The following is an 18,768-nucleotide window of genomic DNA, read 5'->3' on the forward strand; positions in this document are numbered from 1 at the left end:
TTACAGTCCAGGTGGTCTTTCAGGTAACATGACTGAGTTGTTCAGGGCTTTGTATAATAAAAGGATGTTGAACATGGCCTAGGAGGTGATCAGTAGTTGTCAAGTACCTCAGGGTCCAGGGAGGGCTTCCCAAAAGATAACCCCCACTCCCCTGCTAGCTTGAATTAGCCATGGTGGGCAGGGTTCCAGAGAGCATGGTTCAAAATGCAGCTGCAAGGTTACTGACCAGAGTTGTTTTTTATTTGAGATTGTAAGCTGTTTTGAAGCAGAAGTATTTTTTAAAAATACTTGTTGCCCCAAGACACTCTCCTTGCCCCATTGCTTAATTTGTGAAATTCCACAAAATTTCATTTGAAAAAAATGTAGGGAGGAACTAGGAAACCTCTGGTCCTCCAGATACTGCAGGACTCCAAGTCCCACCAGCATGGCCCATCATCACTGAAGGTGGGAGCTGTAGTCTGACAACATCTGAAGAGCACCAGATTTTCCATTCTTGATGTAGTGAGAGGGAATACAGTGAGTCAGGTGGGCAAAAATGTTACATAACAAGTTGTACTATTACTGCTGATAATAATGTATATCTCCAAGTTTAGTCAAAGCATTTCCAAGTAAACGGGCAGCAATAAGTTCTTGGGTAGCTCAATATAAAAGCTTTGAAAGTGCACAAAAAATTGAATATGACCATCGATAATAGAGCAATGTGAGTGTCTCTCTCCAATATCTGCTTTCTGTCTGTGTGCTGACTGACTGAACCCACTGCCCTTTTCAGAATGCCTCTGGCGAAGTCGGAGAAAAGACCTGCTATTCATGATAAAAGCTCTTTGGGCTCAGACTCCTTTGCCAGTTCTTCATCAAGGCTGTCCAGATCCAGTACGCTTGGTCTCAGTTAATAGATCAACTCTGACCTTTGTGGGAGAGAGCGAGCGGGGAGCGGGGGTGAGAAATGTATGAGAACACTTTAAAAAATATTTCTGAATGAGGTGCTAGGCCACAGAGGGGAAGTTATGATTCTGCATGCAATTTCATCATACTTCCTTTTCTCTGACTCAGTGCATGAGGCTTTGGATAATAAACTAAGTCTGAAAGAGACTCTTTGGGGGTATCAGGTGTGATGCCCCAAAGGTGACCAGGAGGGCTTGACTTCAGTGGTAGGTGGGGATGGGATAAGGGAGTGAGTCTCAGACTTGAACCCTCCCTGTGTCTTAGGGATGGGAGCATGACAGGACTGAGTATTGGAACAGGCTTGAAAGTCAAACAAATCTGTTATAAGTGTTTCAAAAAAATAGGTTGTTTAACAGCGGGTATTTTGAATCAAGCTCGAGGGAGAGTTGATGGGTGAGTTCTCTCTCTCTCTCTCTCTCTCTCTCTCTCTCACACACACACACACACACACACACACTTCTAGCGTGTTAGCTTGTTCTTCCAAGTACTGCATAGAAAATAGAGGGTTACTTCATTGAAGCAAAATGCTAACTGCACACAGACCAAGAGGCTGGATAGTTTGAGAGTTAATTGTACTACAATGGATTAAGTTCTTTGAGGTTTGTAGCCAGCCTGTTAATCAGCAAACAAATATTATCTGGATTTAATTTGGGGGAGAAATGTTACTTGTATATTTGGTAATCATGCTTTTTATGGCAATATTGCCCTTTAAAAACAAACAAAAAAGGATTATGCACAGAACGTACATCTATTGGCTGCTTTACAAAAACTAATAATTTCCTTTCTGTTAATAACTTGCACAGCATTCTACACAGAGAGCACACACAATTAGAATTCAAAAATAATTAGCAACATTTCCCCCCAAAATGCAGATTAATTACTAATGATGAAAGTTATAATATCTGGTCTCTGGAGACAGCAATGTAGCTAACTACAACTTAATGGAATATCCATGTGTAAGAAATGTGGTAGCTTCTTACGTGTCATAATTTCCTTCCCTGCTAATAAAAGAAGCTTGTCAGAAATAATAGCACAGGTTTGGTGGGAATTGCTTTGGGCGTAGCAGGAAACTCTGCCAATGGTGTTGATGATAGAAAGGGCTTAATATTGCGGAATGATACCTATCCAGTGGAAAGGAATGTTTCTGATGGCAGAGGCCTCAGCTGTGCCCAGACAGGTGGAAAGTTACCGCTGGTGGTTCTCTTGCCAGCAGAAGTAGGCAGAAAGCCATTATATGGCACATTTGAGAGATGGGGATCTGCTGCACTCAAAGCCTTTGCATCCCCCAAGGGACTCAATTCTTTGTTCCCTCAGCTATGCCAGCCTGGAGCTGGCATAGTGAAAAAGAAAGAAAAACTGCTCTTACACACACCTGTTCTGTTTTGCCTGGTGCAAGCTCACAGGGCTTGTGATTCAGCAGTGGATCCATCCCTGCACTGCTCCTCAACCCCACTTAGGATTGCTCTGTAACTCCCCAGAAACTAGACCCACATTATATCAATTTAAACTTCATATCTAAATCATATTAATGATTAAATGCCTAGCAGTTCACCGTAGTTACAGCGTATTCTGTTACAAATCTGTTTATCTGAAAGGGACTCGAGGGCCATTAGCTCCACTCTTGCCATGGGAATGACATTAACAGTGCATCCTACAGTTCGAAAGCATACCAGCGTGAGTAGATAAACAGGTACCGCTGTGGTGGGAAGGTAAACGGCATTTCCATGCACTCTGGCACTTGTCACAGTATTCCATACAGCAGAAGTGGTTTTGTCATGCTGGCCACGTGACCCAGAAAAACTGTATGCGGACAAACACCAGCTCCCTCGGACTGAAAGCGGAGATAAGCTCCGCACCCCATAGTTGAATTTGACTGGACTTAACTATCCAGGGGTCCTTTAGCTTTACCTTTTACCTTACTCAGAAGTAAGCCGCATCAAGTTCCATGAGAGTTATTCCCATTTAAGTGAGTGCATAGGATTGTAGCCTACAAATATCTAAATTATTCTTAACAGATGTATAATTTTAATAATAATGGCAGAAGGACAAATTATTGGAGAAAGTTGTCTTTTTAAATTCTCCAACTTTAAAATTCATATAAGGTTCATGATACAGAACCATATCTTTACCAGTGGTATTACACCCCTGCAGGAATAAAAAAAAGATGTTCAAGGAAATGTAGGTGATATCAATGTGTGAATACAGATTTTATGTGCATTTTGGTGAAACTGCAAGTCATTAACCATTAGTATTGACACCAAATCCCAAAGTCAATGATCCCAAAGTCTTGATAAATATCCAGATAAGTGTTATTAGGGCAAAATAGAAGGAGAGGAGAGGAAGAAATTGTGTGCTTTCATTCTTTTATCCTTTTTACTGGGTTTTCACAGCATTAGACTTTTTCTTAGACTCTTAGACTCAATTTCATGTTGGAATTCAAAAAGAACAGCACAATAATATTCTACAATATTCTAAAACACTTCTTGTGGTCATGATTGAATCACCACTTTGCAAGACAGAGTTAAATTATCTGTTTTTATAAAATACTCAGAAGAGGGGGGTGTTGTTTTTCACATCACAATATTTTATTTTTGGGGAGAAGCAAATGTTCATGCGATGCATGTCAGACTCCAGTAGTCAACACTGCTATAATATATCTGTTCTGGTCCATCAGTTGTTTTCAATGCAACATAATGTAGTGCAGTCGGCAAGTTATTCATATCATGAAGAACAATGTGGGCATGAGTTTCTCCTGGCAATGGTTCTTGCTGTTTACAGGTCTGACAAATTTTGAAAATACCTAGTTGAAATGAATAGGGTCAAATTATACCATAGAGCTGCATTCCTACTGTCAGGGAAGAGTTAGAGTTAGAAGTTTCCAGTTTCCCAGAGGGAGAATGTTTTCCCCAAGGTGGGGAGGAGAGCAGTGAATCTAATAGAAGAGAGCAACAGGAACAACGGGGAGGGACAGGATGTTCACAGGAAAGGCAAGGGTTAAGTTCTAGCTCAGATTCGGAGGAGGGGAGATACAAGCCAGCTCTAGTGAGGAGGTTAGAAAAAAGAGCGGGAAAGCGAAGGGAAAGGCACCTTCGCCATTTTGAGGGTGGCTGGTCACGGAGAAGCAGAGCTCAGAAGGTATCTGAAATAAGTGACTCTGAGGAAGAATAGTTAAAGATAAGAACCATTTATAAGATTGTTTTGTTAATACACAATAAAAAGTTATAAAAGAACAAGAAGTGTTTGTGTGGTGATCTGAAGAGGACAACGACCAGTCCTGACACCTGCTTGCTAGCTATACATTAAATGACCGTGTAAAAAAACAAAAAACACTATGGAGGCAGTAAACTATATATTGGGGGGGGACGACAGAATCCCTTTCATCAAGAAAAGTATATTCCTTATTAAATGCAGCACACAGCACAGTGTGTCGTGATAGTAAACTCTGTTCTTTGTTGCTGGGATATTTATGTCCTCTGTTTACACTTTGTCATACCCTTAGCAGTAGATATAATTCTGTTGGGTTTACAACACTTTGTACAGAACTGTACAGAAGCTCTCCAGTGATATACTTTTTAACTGGGTAACTTTTTATGCTTCTGTAATGTCTTTTTGGGAGGGGGGCGTCCCCACTCCTTCTACAATAGTTAAACAGCCACATAAACATCTTCTTTTGATAAGCAACATTTCTGCTCTTGTTGCACATTTCTGTTTGTATTTCCATATAAGGTTATAGACCAGATTCTTGATATTCTCAGAGCTTAAAGGTGTGTTTGGTGATGGTTTCAACAGAGTTATGCTTTACTCACAATGTATTAATAGAAATAGAGCTGGAAGAGTCTAGGAGTCTGGCTTTCTGTCTCTGCCTAGTCAAAGGGCAATACCTTCTATTCTCTGGATTTCAGCTCAGAAATTCATTAATCCTGGACCAGGGTAGAGAACTGATGGCCCTCCAGATATTTTTTGGGCCGTAACTCCCATCACCCCTGACCATTTCCTATGCTGGCTGGGGCTGAAGGGTGCTAAAGGCAGCAACATCTGAAGCATCACAAGTTTTCATTCTCTGGTTTAGCTTCCACTGCATTCATGTACTGCCTTGCCCTGGTTCTAACATGTTTCCCAAGCTAGAAGTGGAAGTGTACATATGTTACCTTGATTAGCATCTGGATGTGGGGAAATCCAATACCCAACAACAGACTCTTGTGAGTAAGGTATGAGTGAGGAATCAGCCTCCTGCATGTGGATAAATCTTTGTAGAATCCAGGACCTTTTTATTTCTGTACCAGTTTGGTTCTCCATTAATCCCTCATTCCTGCAAGAAAACCATCACAGAATCTATGCAAGTGCTAATGCATTCTCTTTCTTCAGATGATGTCCAAAGAGCAAAATATACACCTTGTACAAAGATACTGTGAGGCATCCTTCCTAAAGCATTCCTAATGAGCATCCCCTTTTTCCACTGGCAGTAGTGATTTATCTACTGCCTCAGACTTCACTTCGACTAAGATAAAGAGAGGACATGAAGTGCAAGTATGTAATCTTCCTTTTATCTCTTCTTCAATATTGCAGGAATTCTACTTTAAATGTGGAGCACACCCAACCTCTGACAGTGAGACATCTGTGGCACTGAACCTCATTACAACAAATAGTCGGTGCATATCATGTATAACCTGTACAGATGTTCGGTAAGTCAGCTTGAAGAATGCCAAGCACAGTATCCTGGCAATACTAAGACTGCATTTTTAGGGTGTGCTACTCAATTTTAATTCTGTTTTGTTACAATGGAATATGAATCACACTTTCCACAATAGAGTTTCTGGGGGTTTTATAACAGAAATCATTGTGTTGATCCTGCTACTGAATCAATTGGCAATATGCGTTACATTGCTTTCCCTCATCCAATCTATTAGGGACACAAATGTTGCGTACATATGCAATGATCATTTTTGCAATTCTGGAATAAAAACATTTAAATAATAATAAGGTCAAGGGATCCACTTTTAAATCTGGGAGAAGACAGTGGTCCAGTACAGAGAATCATTTTAAGTTTTATAAACCCGGTTTATGAACCTGGGAATTAGCATCAAAGCACTCTTTCCTCACACCATATCCTGATTTTGGTGTAATATTCAAGGCTTGTATTGTGCTAGAGTTCCCCATTAGGTCCATAAAGACAGCATGTTTATAGTTGTATACTGGAACTGTTCCACACTTAGTGTCAATTAACAAGCCAGGAAACCACAACTCTGACCTAATATAAGCCAATATCTTCATGCTTCAGCCAGTGTGTGGTAGGAGAGGTAGACGGAAAGTGTTGAGCCCCAAGACATATTCCCAACTTTGTAAACCAGCATGTATGAAGCCTTGAATGATTAAAGTGGTCTTGAGCAGGGACAGGGAGAGAGAATTTCTGGAAAGGCATACACAGTTTGAAAATAAATAGATGTTATTTTTTTCTCCATCTCAAGCACAACACAATATAGTCCATTAAACTGTTTCGCTGTGCTGCTGGTGCTGCCTTGACTGTCTGCTGACAGTACTTTGCTGTAGAAAATGAGCCTTTCTGATAGGTTAAAAGATAAGTCAGCTTTGAAAAGAATAGTGAGATGCCCATCACTTCACAGATATTTGAGAGTTATAAAACTGTCATCTGTCTCTCTTACAATTCATCTTTCAGGCACACTATGCTGAATCACTTCAATAGCTTGTGCTGTCCATTAGGTCTAGAGTGTCACCCAGCTGCTGGGACGAAAAGTATTGAACACATTCCTTCTCTCTGCTTTTTAGGATGATATACACAAAAAAGTTACTTTTGGGTACTAAAGCTCATCCTGGGATAATTTGCTCATCTGTGTAGGGTCTATGCTTTGGTAGATCTGATTTTTAAAAAGCAATATAGAGGGAAGGAGTTGGAGCTGTTGGTCTTTTTATAAAAAATAGTCTGCCATCCAAGTAATAGAGAGAGAAATTTTTCTTTCAAAAAGGTTCAGAAAAAGGTAACTGCAAAGAACAAGGGGCTGGAGAGCTTGAAAGCATGTAGTCCTATTCCCAGATTTAATTTTACAATTTCTATTAAGCATGTTTGCTAAAAGTGAAAATCAGGACAAAGTTGTTGTTTGTTGAACTTCTAAATTTTTTAGTAAAAGCTACAATAATTTGAGTTTTGGAGCTTCTTATGGCATTTTGGGCACAATTTAACCCCTGTTGTTGGTTTTCTAGGACATTTGCCCGATTTCCAAAAAATAATCCAGGATGCCATTTTTGGAGGTGAATTCCAGGACATGTCCTGGAAAATCAGGACGTATGGCAGCCCTAGCTAAATCCAGAGTTGGTATACCATGAAGTATAATGCCTTTTGGTGCTTCCTGCTTAACTGCAACAGAAGGAAAAACTGGGAATTGTCAGTTGTTAACACATGCACACATTTTCAGTTGCAGCATGCAAGGTGATGGATTGATATTTTAAAGATGGTCTGAACTGGTTCAGCAAACAGCAAGCACTTAAAACAAATACTGAATATTGTGGTCCCAGGGGAAATACATTTTTGTCAACTATTTCCATTGTTTTTAAAAATATGTATTTTTAAAAGAAAAGCATCAAAAGAGTTTGGCATAACCCCTAGGCACTTGAAAATCAGACTCAAAAATCACAACAGTGTTAAGCAACATGAAAACAATATGGGAGAGCAAAAGGGCCTCATGTTATCTTTCAGGAACCAGGTTGTGTGGTGTACAGTTCCTCAAGGCACTATTATTGTTAGTGTTCCAAGAGATGCACAGGTATAAAATATACATAGGACCTACCCTTATTTACTAGAGAAGAAGAAATCCCTAGGAAGTTGAAGTTTTCATTGTTTTTTATTATCATGTTACCTTAAAAAAAAAAAAGCAAAGTCCATGGCAGAAAAATAACATAAAATAAAATTGCCCCAATGAGAATTTTATTAAGAATTGTGAGAGCTTCTGTTCATCTTTTCTCAGTTTGCCAAGTTTTAAGGGATCCTTACTTTACTTGTTGTTGTTGTTTAGTCGTTTAGTCGTGTCCGACTCTTCGTGACCCCATGGACCAGAGCACGCCAGGCACTCGTGTCTTCCACTGCCTCCCGCAGTTTGGTCAAACTCTTACTTTACTAGTGATAATATAACCAGGATGGCAAACCTCAAACAAGTGGAAAGCTTTCCATAACTGCATAATTTCAGGCTGATTCATATTGTCTTTACAAATCTGTAAAGTCTGAATACCAGTTGTATGTTGATAAGAGAGCTCTAAGGAAAATGCAGAATGTCAGAGACATGTTGGAATCTTCTCAGGGCATTGATAAGAAGTACACTACCAGTATGTGGGGAAATGTTTTACTGCCTCAATCTCACTTGCAAAGTATATTGGGGTACTAGAATGTTGCCATGTGGTGTTTCAGGAGAAGAACATTTTTATCTCTTTCCCCATATAATTTTTTTGCTTTTAAAAACAGTAATTATTAAACAAAAACTAAGAAACTGATATCAACGGTTTTAGAGTTTATCTTTATAAACCAAGCCAAACTGAAATGTGTCTCATGGTGGTTCGGTTTTCCCATACCCTTGCCACGTGTTGTGTGTGAGAAGAAGGGCACTTATTTGCTTCTCTAGGTTGGTTTCTACTGGGGGGGGGGGATGCACAGGACTATTTTTTATCCCTTTATATTAACATAGCCTGGTGTAAAAAAAACCTCAAACCCATCCCATTTGTAAGATTCAGGGCAGATCCCAAGTATACATTTAAAGCATATCCAATGCACATTTAAAATACATGACTTTGCCCATAGAATCCTGGGAACTGTAGTTTAAGAGCACTGGAAGCATCAGTTCTTTGCAGGAAACTAGAGTCCCAACAATTCAATGGGGTGTGTGTCATGTTCTTTAAACATGCATTGAATATCCTTTAAATATATGGGGTGGATCCACCCTGAGATAATCTTATATCTCCAATCATGAACAGAATTAGAAGAAAAATCAGAAATCCACTGAGGTGAGGATGGATGGAATTATTTATTTATTTATTTATTTATTTATTTATTTATTTATTTACTTACTATATTGCCTTTCATCCAAGGATCACAGGGCAGTTTACAACATAAAAAAATATAAAATGAGAACAAAAAATACATAATAAAACAAAAACAAGCTGATAACCCCACTCCCACAAACACATTTTAAAGGCTATAGAATGTTAATCAGTCAAAGGCCTGGTCACTGAATTCTGCACCAGCTGAAGTTTCCAAACCGTCTTCAGCCCTATATATAATGTGTTGCAGTTAACCCTCATAGTTAAATAAGTTTACTGCCACTACACAAATATGTAGGAGTTTTCTAAGTCATTGTTCCCTAAAGGAATAGATCATCAGTTGTCACTTCCTCTTATTATGCCGGTAAACACGTGTTTCTTTAGCAGTTTTGATAGTTTATGTGAATGACTGGGAAATATATGCAGTGTGTTTGCAATGTGTGTTGAATTTGTATTGAACATACTTTAAATGTACGGTATGGATCTGCCCTCAGTTGGTGTTCTTGTGTGTGTGTTTTACCACTGGCATTTTGGGGGGGGGGGTGTTGCATTTTCTTTACAGACTGCTTTACAGAAAGAAAACTATAATAGGTAAGTGGCTCAGATTTGTGGACATTGTTTATTACTTTGCATGTGACAATAGATTAGAAGGATTAAATTGTAGATCTACTTCTGTGTAAATTCTGTGAAGAAAGGTGCCCCTGGGTTGGATTTAAACCTTGTTTTTCATATAAAGGCTAGGGAGATCCAGACATTGCCATGGGAAGTGTGAATTGCTTTCGATGACCTTATTTGCCTTTCATGGATTCCATTGCTTGCTTATTCCCTAACTGAAAAGAGAGCACTACCATGGCTGCTGATGGACTTGGTATACTGAATGAGCTGCTCAAACGAAGACTGCTCTTGTTGTTACTTTAGGATGTGATCCCACCAACATATTAGTCCAAACCACAACACATCAAGCCTGTCATCTCAACTCACCCTATTGTCTCATTAAAAATGACTGACCTTTAAAGTCTGATTCTTTTGCCTATTGAATGCTGTTGTAAAAGCGAACAAGGAACCATTTTTTCTTCGGCTGGGTTCAGAATGTAGTGCTAATGAATTAAAAGGCTATCCACATGTTTGGAAGGAGACAAGGGATTGGCTTTATAAGATTCAGTATGCAATTGCACAGATTAAGGGTGTGATACATTCAGAGCTTCTCTTCATAGGTGTGTCCTCCCACAGTTTCTCCACCCAGCATGGCCATCAATTGTCCTTTTCAATTGTATATGCCTTACATGCTGCTGTGTTTGTTTTCCTTGAAAATTTCCAGAAAAATATTGTACTAAGAGCTTAGCCACTTTAACTAGTCTGCCTAGAGAAAAGCCAAACATATCACTTTTTATCCGCCTCCGAAATAAATGGGATTTTTTAAAAAAATCAATTAAGTGAAATGACAAATTAAGCATCAAAGAATTGTTACTAATTGGTTTAGGTCTTAAAGACCTGTTCAATCAAAGCAGAGTGCACAGCTATTAATGCTTATTTTCAGTTACCTACAAAACCCCATGATAAGACCTTTTATTGATGCTAGTACTTTGAAATGTGCATTTGGTATCTCTAAGTGACCTTCCTTTCTCCGTTGGCATGCTCTGTAGGATCTGCACACAAGCAGTTATATCAGCAGGGCTTCCCGAAAATGTTAGAAGCCCTTGTGGGTGAGATGCGTTGTCGTGTCTTTTTATCTTACTTTCACTACTGGTACATTGAAACACTCACTGTCAGAGATAGAGCAACATTGCCTTTCCTGCCGTTCTCTCTCTGAACCTCTCAAGGAAACGATCACACCTTCATCCCAATGCCAGACTTCTCAGTATCCACAACCAAACTTCTAAGAAAACTTTGGGATTAAATATTAATCTATTTTCAAAACCTGCTTTTCAGCCAAAATAGGCTCCCGGAATGACTTACACCAGTAATAAGATGATGACATGATTTGCTCATCACCAGAGGCAGATTTAGGGGAGTGTGACCAGTTCGGTTGCACTGAGCCTTGGGGGTGCTGCAAGGGGCTCTGCAACCATTAAGCAGAATGGAAAGTGAGAGGCGAGGGGTGCCAAATTCACCTCCGATATCACATTGTGTTAGTGAGACGCACAAATGTCAACTCCCAGAGAGGAGCCTGCTGCTGCTGATATTGTGGTTGGTGTGGAGAGGGTTTAACCATGAGCCTGGGTTCCGGCAACAATGTAAGCCAAATGTTTAAGCTAAACCTTGACTTGAGTCACCACATCAGCTAAAAGGGCCAGGGAGGAGAAAGCAGCTGCAAGCTGCTCCCTAGGATCCCACACATTCATGTGTTCACACTTAGTGTGGCTTGTGAATCAGGCCATTCCCTGCCCTCAGGCTTGCAATCTAAAACACATGGCACACAAGGAATATTAATTAGCTGGGAGGCAAAAAAGTTCAACTCAGGCACGCTTCTTAGTTTCACCTTCACATATTTGTGGAAGTGAATAATGCTTCCCAATGGCTCATTCTTTGTTGGCTATAGGAGCAGGAACTTACCTTAACTATTAATTTTTCAACATGCTTCTCTGTAGATCTTTATAAGAATCCTGAAAAGACCCCTTTGAACTTCTGCTATGTTTCTAAACTTGCAATTGATTCTGGGTATTTGGCCCCTGGCCTCTTAAGTGAGATGGGCGCACAACCCCAGAGTCTGTCAAGACTGGCCCGTACGGGCAGGGGTACCTTTACCTTTTATTTCACAGACAGGTGTAAGGGATGAACTTTCTTTTGAAACCAGTCGGTGTGCAAGTAAATGTTTTAGTGCATTTCACTTCCACTCTGTTCATAACTTTCAGGAGAAGCCTGGCTTGTATTGTGGGCTGCCAGTTCCAGTCAGTTACAATATTTTATGCTTAACCATTTATGAAGCTTCCTTTTAAAAAGTTTTTACTTAGGACTCAGGTTGAAGTGCAGTGTTTCTGAGGCATCAGTGTTTTCAAAGGAGTGGTTTCCACTTGGTGTTCTTGGGTAATGCTCATTGAAAGGTTCCTAGGCAATGGACATTTGGAGAGATCAAAGAGATGCTACCTGGTACTGTACCAATCATTGTGCTTGGAAGAATCATCCTACACAGATCAGTGAACTCTCTTAGTGGCATTGTAGTCCAATGGATAGAGAATAGGCTTCATACCACATCACTGCCATTTTCTTATTGCATGGCCTTGGACAACTCATTTATTGGCCCGATCATAATTATAGTGGCTTACTTCCCACTAAGTGCCTTGCAATTTAAATGCTATAGAAACATTATACAGTAGTAAAAGTTACAGAACTGTTTTGAAATATATCCACAACTCAGCATTCCTCTCCTGATTTACTCCAGTTTAACAGTATCAGATATTTGGGTGAAATAGCACAGGAACTGCTAGATAATCTACTTTTGATTTTCAAGTATAAATTAGCAATTTAATTGGCCTGGAAATTTGTGCTGGGAAAAAATAACCTGATTAACATTGTTCTATCTCCCCACCCACACCTGCATTTCCTGCTTCTCTCTCCTTGGATTAGTCACATGTGTTATCTCATCTAATCGGAAACTGCATGGCATTGCCATGATGCACAGCCAATCAGATATATCTATGTGATGATGTTGCTGAGAGCATGAGGAAAGTGCAAATAAATCATGGATCAGTACTGAAAATCACTGAAAAAGGAATACTTTGGGGGGAAAGGGTCTGCTGAAAATGTGGGCCAAACAACCATAATCTCTGAATACTTTCTAATATCTGTTGGGTAGATATTTGAGTATCTGCTTAGGCTGACTCACATGACAGTGTTCATCATATGAATACTTGGTTATATGAAGCAATGGTTGCTACTAGATGAAACTAAGTACTAATCATGTTTCTTATCATGTACACACAATATCTTCATATCCATGGTGGTGATAAGCACCCTAAGTACGAGAGCATGGGTAGGCAAACTAAGGCCCAGGGGCCAGATGTGGCCCAATCGCCTTCTAAATCCAGCCCGCGGACAGTCCGGGAATCAGTGTGTTTTTACATGAGTAGAATGTGTCCTTTTATTTAAAATGCATCTCTGGGTTATTTGTGGGGCCTGCCTGGTGTTTTTACATGAGTAGAATGTGTGTTTTTATTTAAAATGCACCTCTGGGTTATTGTGAGGCATAGGAATTCATTCATTTCCTCCCAAAAAATATAGTCCGGCCCCCCACAAGGTCTGAGGGACAATGGACCAGCCTCCTGCTGAAAAACTTAGCTGACCCCTGTACTAGAGTGATTTCTTCCTCTAATAACTGCCCATTCATCTAATGTTGTGAATCAGCAATAGGAACACTAGCAGTTGGTGGCTTGTGTCACTCAGCAACTTTGCACTATTGAAAAATGCTTCCATTCTTGCAAGATGGTGCGGTCCATTTTTGCCAAACCCCTTGCCTGCTGTAGCCCCCCCCCTCCCCCATGCCATATATCTCATACTATTCTGGAGGGACCCCAATTCCTCAGAATTAGCTTTTGGGAAAGAGCACAGGGAAAGTTGCATTTGATAAGGTAGAACTGGCAAAAATTAGATAGAACTGTTTTTCACTAGCCCAGGACCATTGTTGGATACAGTCCATGTCAGATCAATATGGTCATTTTTATTTAACTAATTATTCATTGTTGCAGAAGTCCCAGTTTTGACAGAGTAAATCCTTTTAATGTGTCCCTGCTTCTGTTGCTCATGGCCAGACTCAAGGTGGCACATGCTCAAGCCATTTGCCACCCTCTTCATTGGTGTGTTGATTTCCAGCTTGTGGAATTAAAGCAATAATGAAGGCTGCAGTCCTAACCCCACTTACCTGGGAGTGAGCTCCACTGAATTCAGTCGGATTTACTTCTGAGTAGATTGCAGCCCCAGTTACACTTTTTGCTATCTGCTTAGCTTTTGTTCGTTAAGTTCAGTTGTCTATAATAAGAGAAGTAAGCTGATCTGAAAGGAAAAAGAAAGACAGTGACACAGAGAAGTTACAAACAACAATGGAAAATAATGAGCCTTTCTACTTAGCATCTAACTTTTTTGAAGCTGACAAACGATTATCTATGGTGCAAGAGGCACAATGCTATCAAAAAGCTGCTTCTTACAAAATGTCATGCTGGTGAACAAAGATAATTGATAATTGTGTAGGTGGCCAATTAAGCTGTTGCTTATCTAGCAGTCTTTCAAGACTGAACATGGCCATAACTTTCAATATATGTAGTGGAATAGTTTGTTTTCAGGGTAGGGAAAAAGCAGCATTTTTAAATTTTTTTTGCCTTGTTACAATAAGTAGCAACACTGCACAACCATGAAACAAAACTGCATCCGTATATTGAAAAGCAAATAGGGTGCTAGTCAGGGAAGGACTTGCACTGTGGGCCCCTACCCAAGTAGCTGAGAGCTTTTGACGTTTCCAGAATGGTGCAGAATGGTTTCCAGAAAGGTCATGTAGCCACATGAGACCCCCATTCTGCAAAAATAACATAAGAAAGGGCCCTTAGTTGCTGCTTAACCTGCCTGGACCCTGTGATCAACATCTGAGGCTTTTCTTTGTGTGTCTCCTGCAAGAGATATTTGGGCCTTTTTGTGGTGGCTCCTCAATTGTAGAAAGCTATCCTCAAGGCAACTTAGCCGGTGCTGACATTGTTATCATTTGGTCACCAGCTGAAAACATGTTTTATTCTCTTGGGCATTTGGACAGCACTAATGGTCTGATTTTCAAATATTTATTTTTGGTGTTAATTCCTATATGGATGGTGTGGTTATTTCATGATTTTTAGTATGCTTGTTTGGTTTTAATTTTTAATTTTTAAAAAACAAACACTTGTAGATGATATGATACTGCGTTTTAATTTTTGGAATACACACACTCTCTCTCTTTCTGGGACTGTTAATCACCAAGTTCTATATCCCTACAAACAACGACTGAAATAGTTACTTTGAGGATATATGTAAGGTAGGTCTTGGAGTACAACTTTCATCAGCCCCAGTCAGCATAACCATTCAGGAATTATAGGAGTTGTGGTCCAGGAACATCTGGTGGGCTCCACATTGGCTACCCCAGACCTAAAACAGCTGAAGAAGCTTTAGACCAAAGTGCCACCGCTGCAATTCACAAGCCTTTTTTATATGCCCCCATTCCAATCATTGGGACAGCTCACAAGCAAGTGTACTGATGTCAATGCATTAATACTTCAACCAGGCACAAAACTGGCTGCAATCCTGTGCACTGGCAATAAGTCCCATTGAAATCAGGGGTGCTTACTTCTGAGTAATAACATACCTCATTGTTGTTCCTTCCACAGCTGACTGTGGCTGAATGGAGTTGTAGTCTTGAACACCTGTAGGGCACCTAGTTGTTGGAAGCTCTTGTGCAAGCAACTGACTGTCCTCGCTGGCTTGGTGAGAACATAACCAAAAGTATGTGAAGTGTCTCCTTGCCTACCCCTGAATCTAGAGCCCAGTTATGACCCAAGTGACTGAGAACATTGTGGCAGAACTTGCACGGAACCCAGGATCATTGTCCTAAACTAACTGTACATTGGCTGATGTCCCTTGTGGATTTTGGCTGAGAGAATTAGACGTGCTACGCATTCAGTTCCCCAAATTAGAATCTTGCAGGCATTCTCTAAGGTGCTACAGCACTTTTTGCAGACTTCAAAAGCTAGTTTTACATAACTTAAATATCATCTCTAATTATTTTGGAGCATTTTAGACTTTAGCAAATGTTGATGTCAGTAGGGGGTAGGTTTGCACTCAGTAGGGTTTTCCATTAAGAATTCTCTCTTTGTGTACACGGGCGAGCACACACAATTTTTTTGTCCAAATATCAAAGTGACAAAAAAGGACCAGCTTTTTTTCCTGCAAGTCACATACATTGGTATTTTCTTAATGGATGTTTCTGGGTTTTCCTACTACTGTTTTCTTAGAAGAGAAACAACACAGCAAATTCAGTTTCTTCCCTCAAGGCATATTCTCTGTGGCCTGTGCTACAATATCGCCAAGCATCTGGCAGGAAACAGAGCCAGACAATTAAAGAGCTTTGCAGGAGGCAATGCAGTCTGCACTGTGTCTTAGAGAAATGTTATCGCTGTGAAGCTGGTCAATTTGCTCTTGTGTGAGGATTTCTGAATTTTGCTGCTGGAACAGAGGAATCCACAAGTCAGTGCAGTGGCCAAAACAGAGGAGGCTGGTCATTAGGTCATCTCTCTTGGTACAAGCAGAACCAAAAAAATACAGCTATATCAAGGTATTTGATGCTGACTCCTAGAAATGTGAAATTTCACAGTGTCCAACTTTTTCCCTCTAATGCTTTTGTCTGAGAAGTTCACCATCCCACCAGCTTCAGTAGTTACCAGCTGACAGTGGGCCAAACGATTTGGCAAGATGGGCTCTCTTACCCCATTATTGGTCTGCCATGTGTATGACAATTGGAACATTTTTTAAAAGTCACTCCTTCGGTGAGGCTGTGTGGTAAATCATAATGTGTATGGACCCCCATTTGGTCAGAAGCATCCAGAAACTAGCTTTTGATGCCCTAGTAATGGTGCATTTCAAGTTCTATATGGTGTTCTAAACTGAAAGCATATCATGTAAGAATCAAGGGACAGTTTGGCTCAGTTAGGCTAAGCAGAGATAAACTAGTTCATTATGCATTGACCTGCACTCCCCCTTGGCTCCATTTGCACCATGCGGTGGATGGAAATCTTTTGTAAAACCAAGCTCCTGACTTTGGGCAGACTTTGAGCACCCCACCCCCCAATAAAATAAAATAAATACAATGGGGAAGGGGATCTATTACAGCAAATTCTGTGTGAAGGCCCTTAAATTCTTACTAGCAGCAGTCCAATTATTTTAATGTTTTCAGAATTAACAAAACTAGTAACTAAGTAGAATTTTTCTTTCACGATAAATGCTCCATTTTCAACAGCAGGCTAATATAATAGTTTTATATTGATAGATATGCTGTTCTGCAATAGATATGGTGTTTTGTGGAATGTTTTTAAAAATCACTTAATGAAATTAGAATTTATTTTAAAAGAATTACAGGCATGCTCAAGCAAAAAAAAAACAAACCAAAAACATTTTTCAGTTCCATCCATGTATTTTATAAGATGAAGTTTAAGCACTTAACTTCTCCATTTGAAATAAATGGAAACTCTGAATGGATTATGCCTGGTGTAAAGAACTTTATTATCAGACTTTTTAGAAGTATGCACTAAGTATTTTTTCCTTGGCATTAATTTCCCTAGGCATAACAGAGATAAATATTTCTTTTGACTTTTACTTTCAAGATTGCAATGTATATATATGAATATATGATTCTTCTTTTCTACATCATCAGAACTTTGTGGTGGCTTCAGTTCAAACAATTTCATCTTCTCTTTTAGTTCACAGTTTGGTATAAACCCCAGAACACAATTCAACAGTTCTATTTAGTAGTTCCATCACAAGACTAGTAAATTAAATCAGATGTTAAATCCTGATGGTTTCCCATTTTCTTTGTATTGGTCAATGAGTCCAAAGACAAGGAACAAAACAGATTTACTGACGAAGTCTGTATCTAACATATTTGGGAAGATTTAATTAGCAATCCTGAAACACTAATTTGTTCTTAAGATGGCTTTTATTGCATGATTTTCACACAGCTTTGGCTTTCTTTCTCTATTCTCATTCATAATCCCTTTCTGTCATAGTAATGAGATGAAGGAGGAACACTGTAGAAGAATACAAAGGAGTGGGCTAGAGATCAGAGACCCCCTAGAGAAAAATTGCTAGTTGTGTTGAAACTATTGTAGCATCTTTTGAAATGCCTCAGAAGTTTTGTTTGTTTTAGATTTTGCTTTGGGCTAAATTTGGGTGGTGGTTCCAAAGATGAGGCACCACAAGCATCCTTACTTGGATTAAGTATTTTATTGTAAAGGGATCATGACTTATCTTGCAGGTTGATTTCCAAGACTCTTAAGTTGTGCTTATTGAACCATGGTTGGTTCCATTCATCACAGACCAAAGTTAATATTTGTCATGTATGCATCCTAAGGATTAAGCGGAAAGGGCCATCAACCAAGTATAGAGCATCTCTGCTTTTCATTCTGAAAGCCTCAGGTTCAACCCTGGGCATCTCCAGGTAAAACTTAGAGGTGCCTGCTTGAAATCCTGAAGGGCCACTGCCAATCAGTGTAGACAATCCTGAGCTGCATGGACCAATGGTCTGGGCTCAGCATAACACAGTTTCCTAATCTGTGCTCTTTTTTTGCTTTTTGTGGAACATTTATGACATGTGACATATTAAAAGTAAAAAGTGCTCCTAATAAATAGGAAACACAAATGAAATGCAAATTAAAGCATAAAACCATTAAAAGGGGTAAGGTTTGTACCACTGTTTGAATACATCAAAGCTTATTGCACCTCCCAAGTTAAACATGTTTTAAAAATAGTGGCCCATACTGTCTTAAATGGCTGGAGTGAACAAGAAGGCCTTTATCTACTTGAGGAAAAGTCTACTACACAGATGATGCCAGGCTATTCCATAACAGGGGTGCCACTGTTAAAAAGGCCCTTTCGGGGGGGTCACGCACTTCACTTGGTACATTTTAACTTTTTATTGGCACATATGTGAATAATAAAAAAGGTAAAGGTACCCCTGCCCGTACGGGCCAGTCTTGACAGACTCTGGGGTTGTGCGCCCATCTCACTTAAGAGGCCAGGGGCCAGCGCTGTCCGGAGACACTTCCGGGTCACGTGGCCAGCGTG

At 39.8% G+C, this 18,768-nt stretch overlaps 1 protein-coding gene across 3 annotated transcripts in view; it reads left to right on the forward strand.

Moving 5' to 3' along the window:
• Positions 1-18,768, forward strand: part of PRKN (parkin RBR E3 ubiquitin protein ligase) — a 638,032-nt gene that overhangs the window by 311,467 nt on the left and 307,797 nt on the right. For all 3 annotated transcript variants that reach the window (XM_079971894.1, XM_079971892.1, XM_079971893.1), the window contains exon 6: positions 5,509-5,624. In XM_079971894.1, coding sequence (XP_079828020.1) covers positions 5,509-5,624 — 116 coding nt within the window. The remainder of the gene's footprint in view (positions 1-5,508; positions 5,625-18,768) is intronic.

The sequence above is a fragment of the Podarcis cretensis genome (genome assembly GCF_951804945.1).
Source record: "Podarcis cretensis genome assembly, chromosome: 3".
NCBI lineage: Eukaryota > Metazoa > Chordata > Lepidosauria > Squamata > Lacertidae > Podarcis > Podarcis cretensis.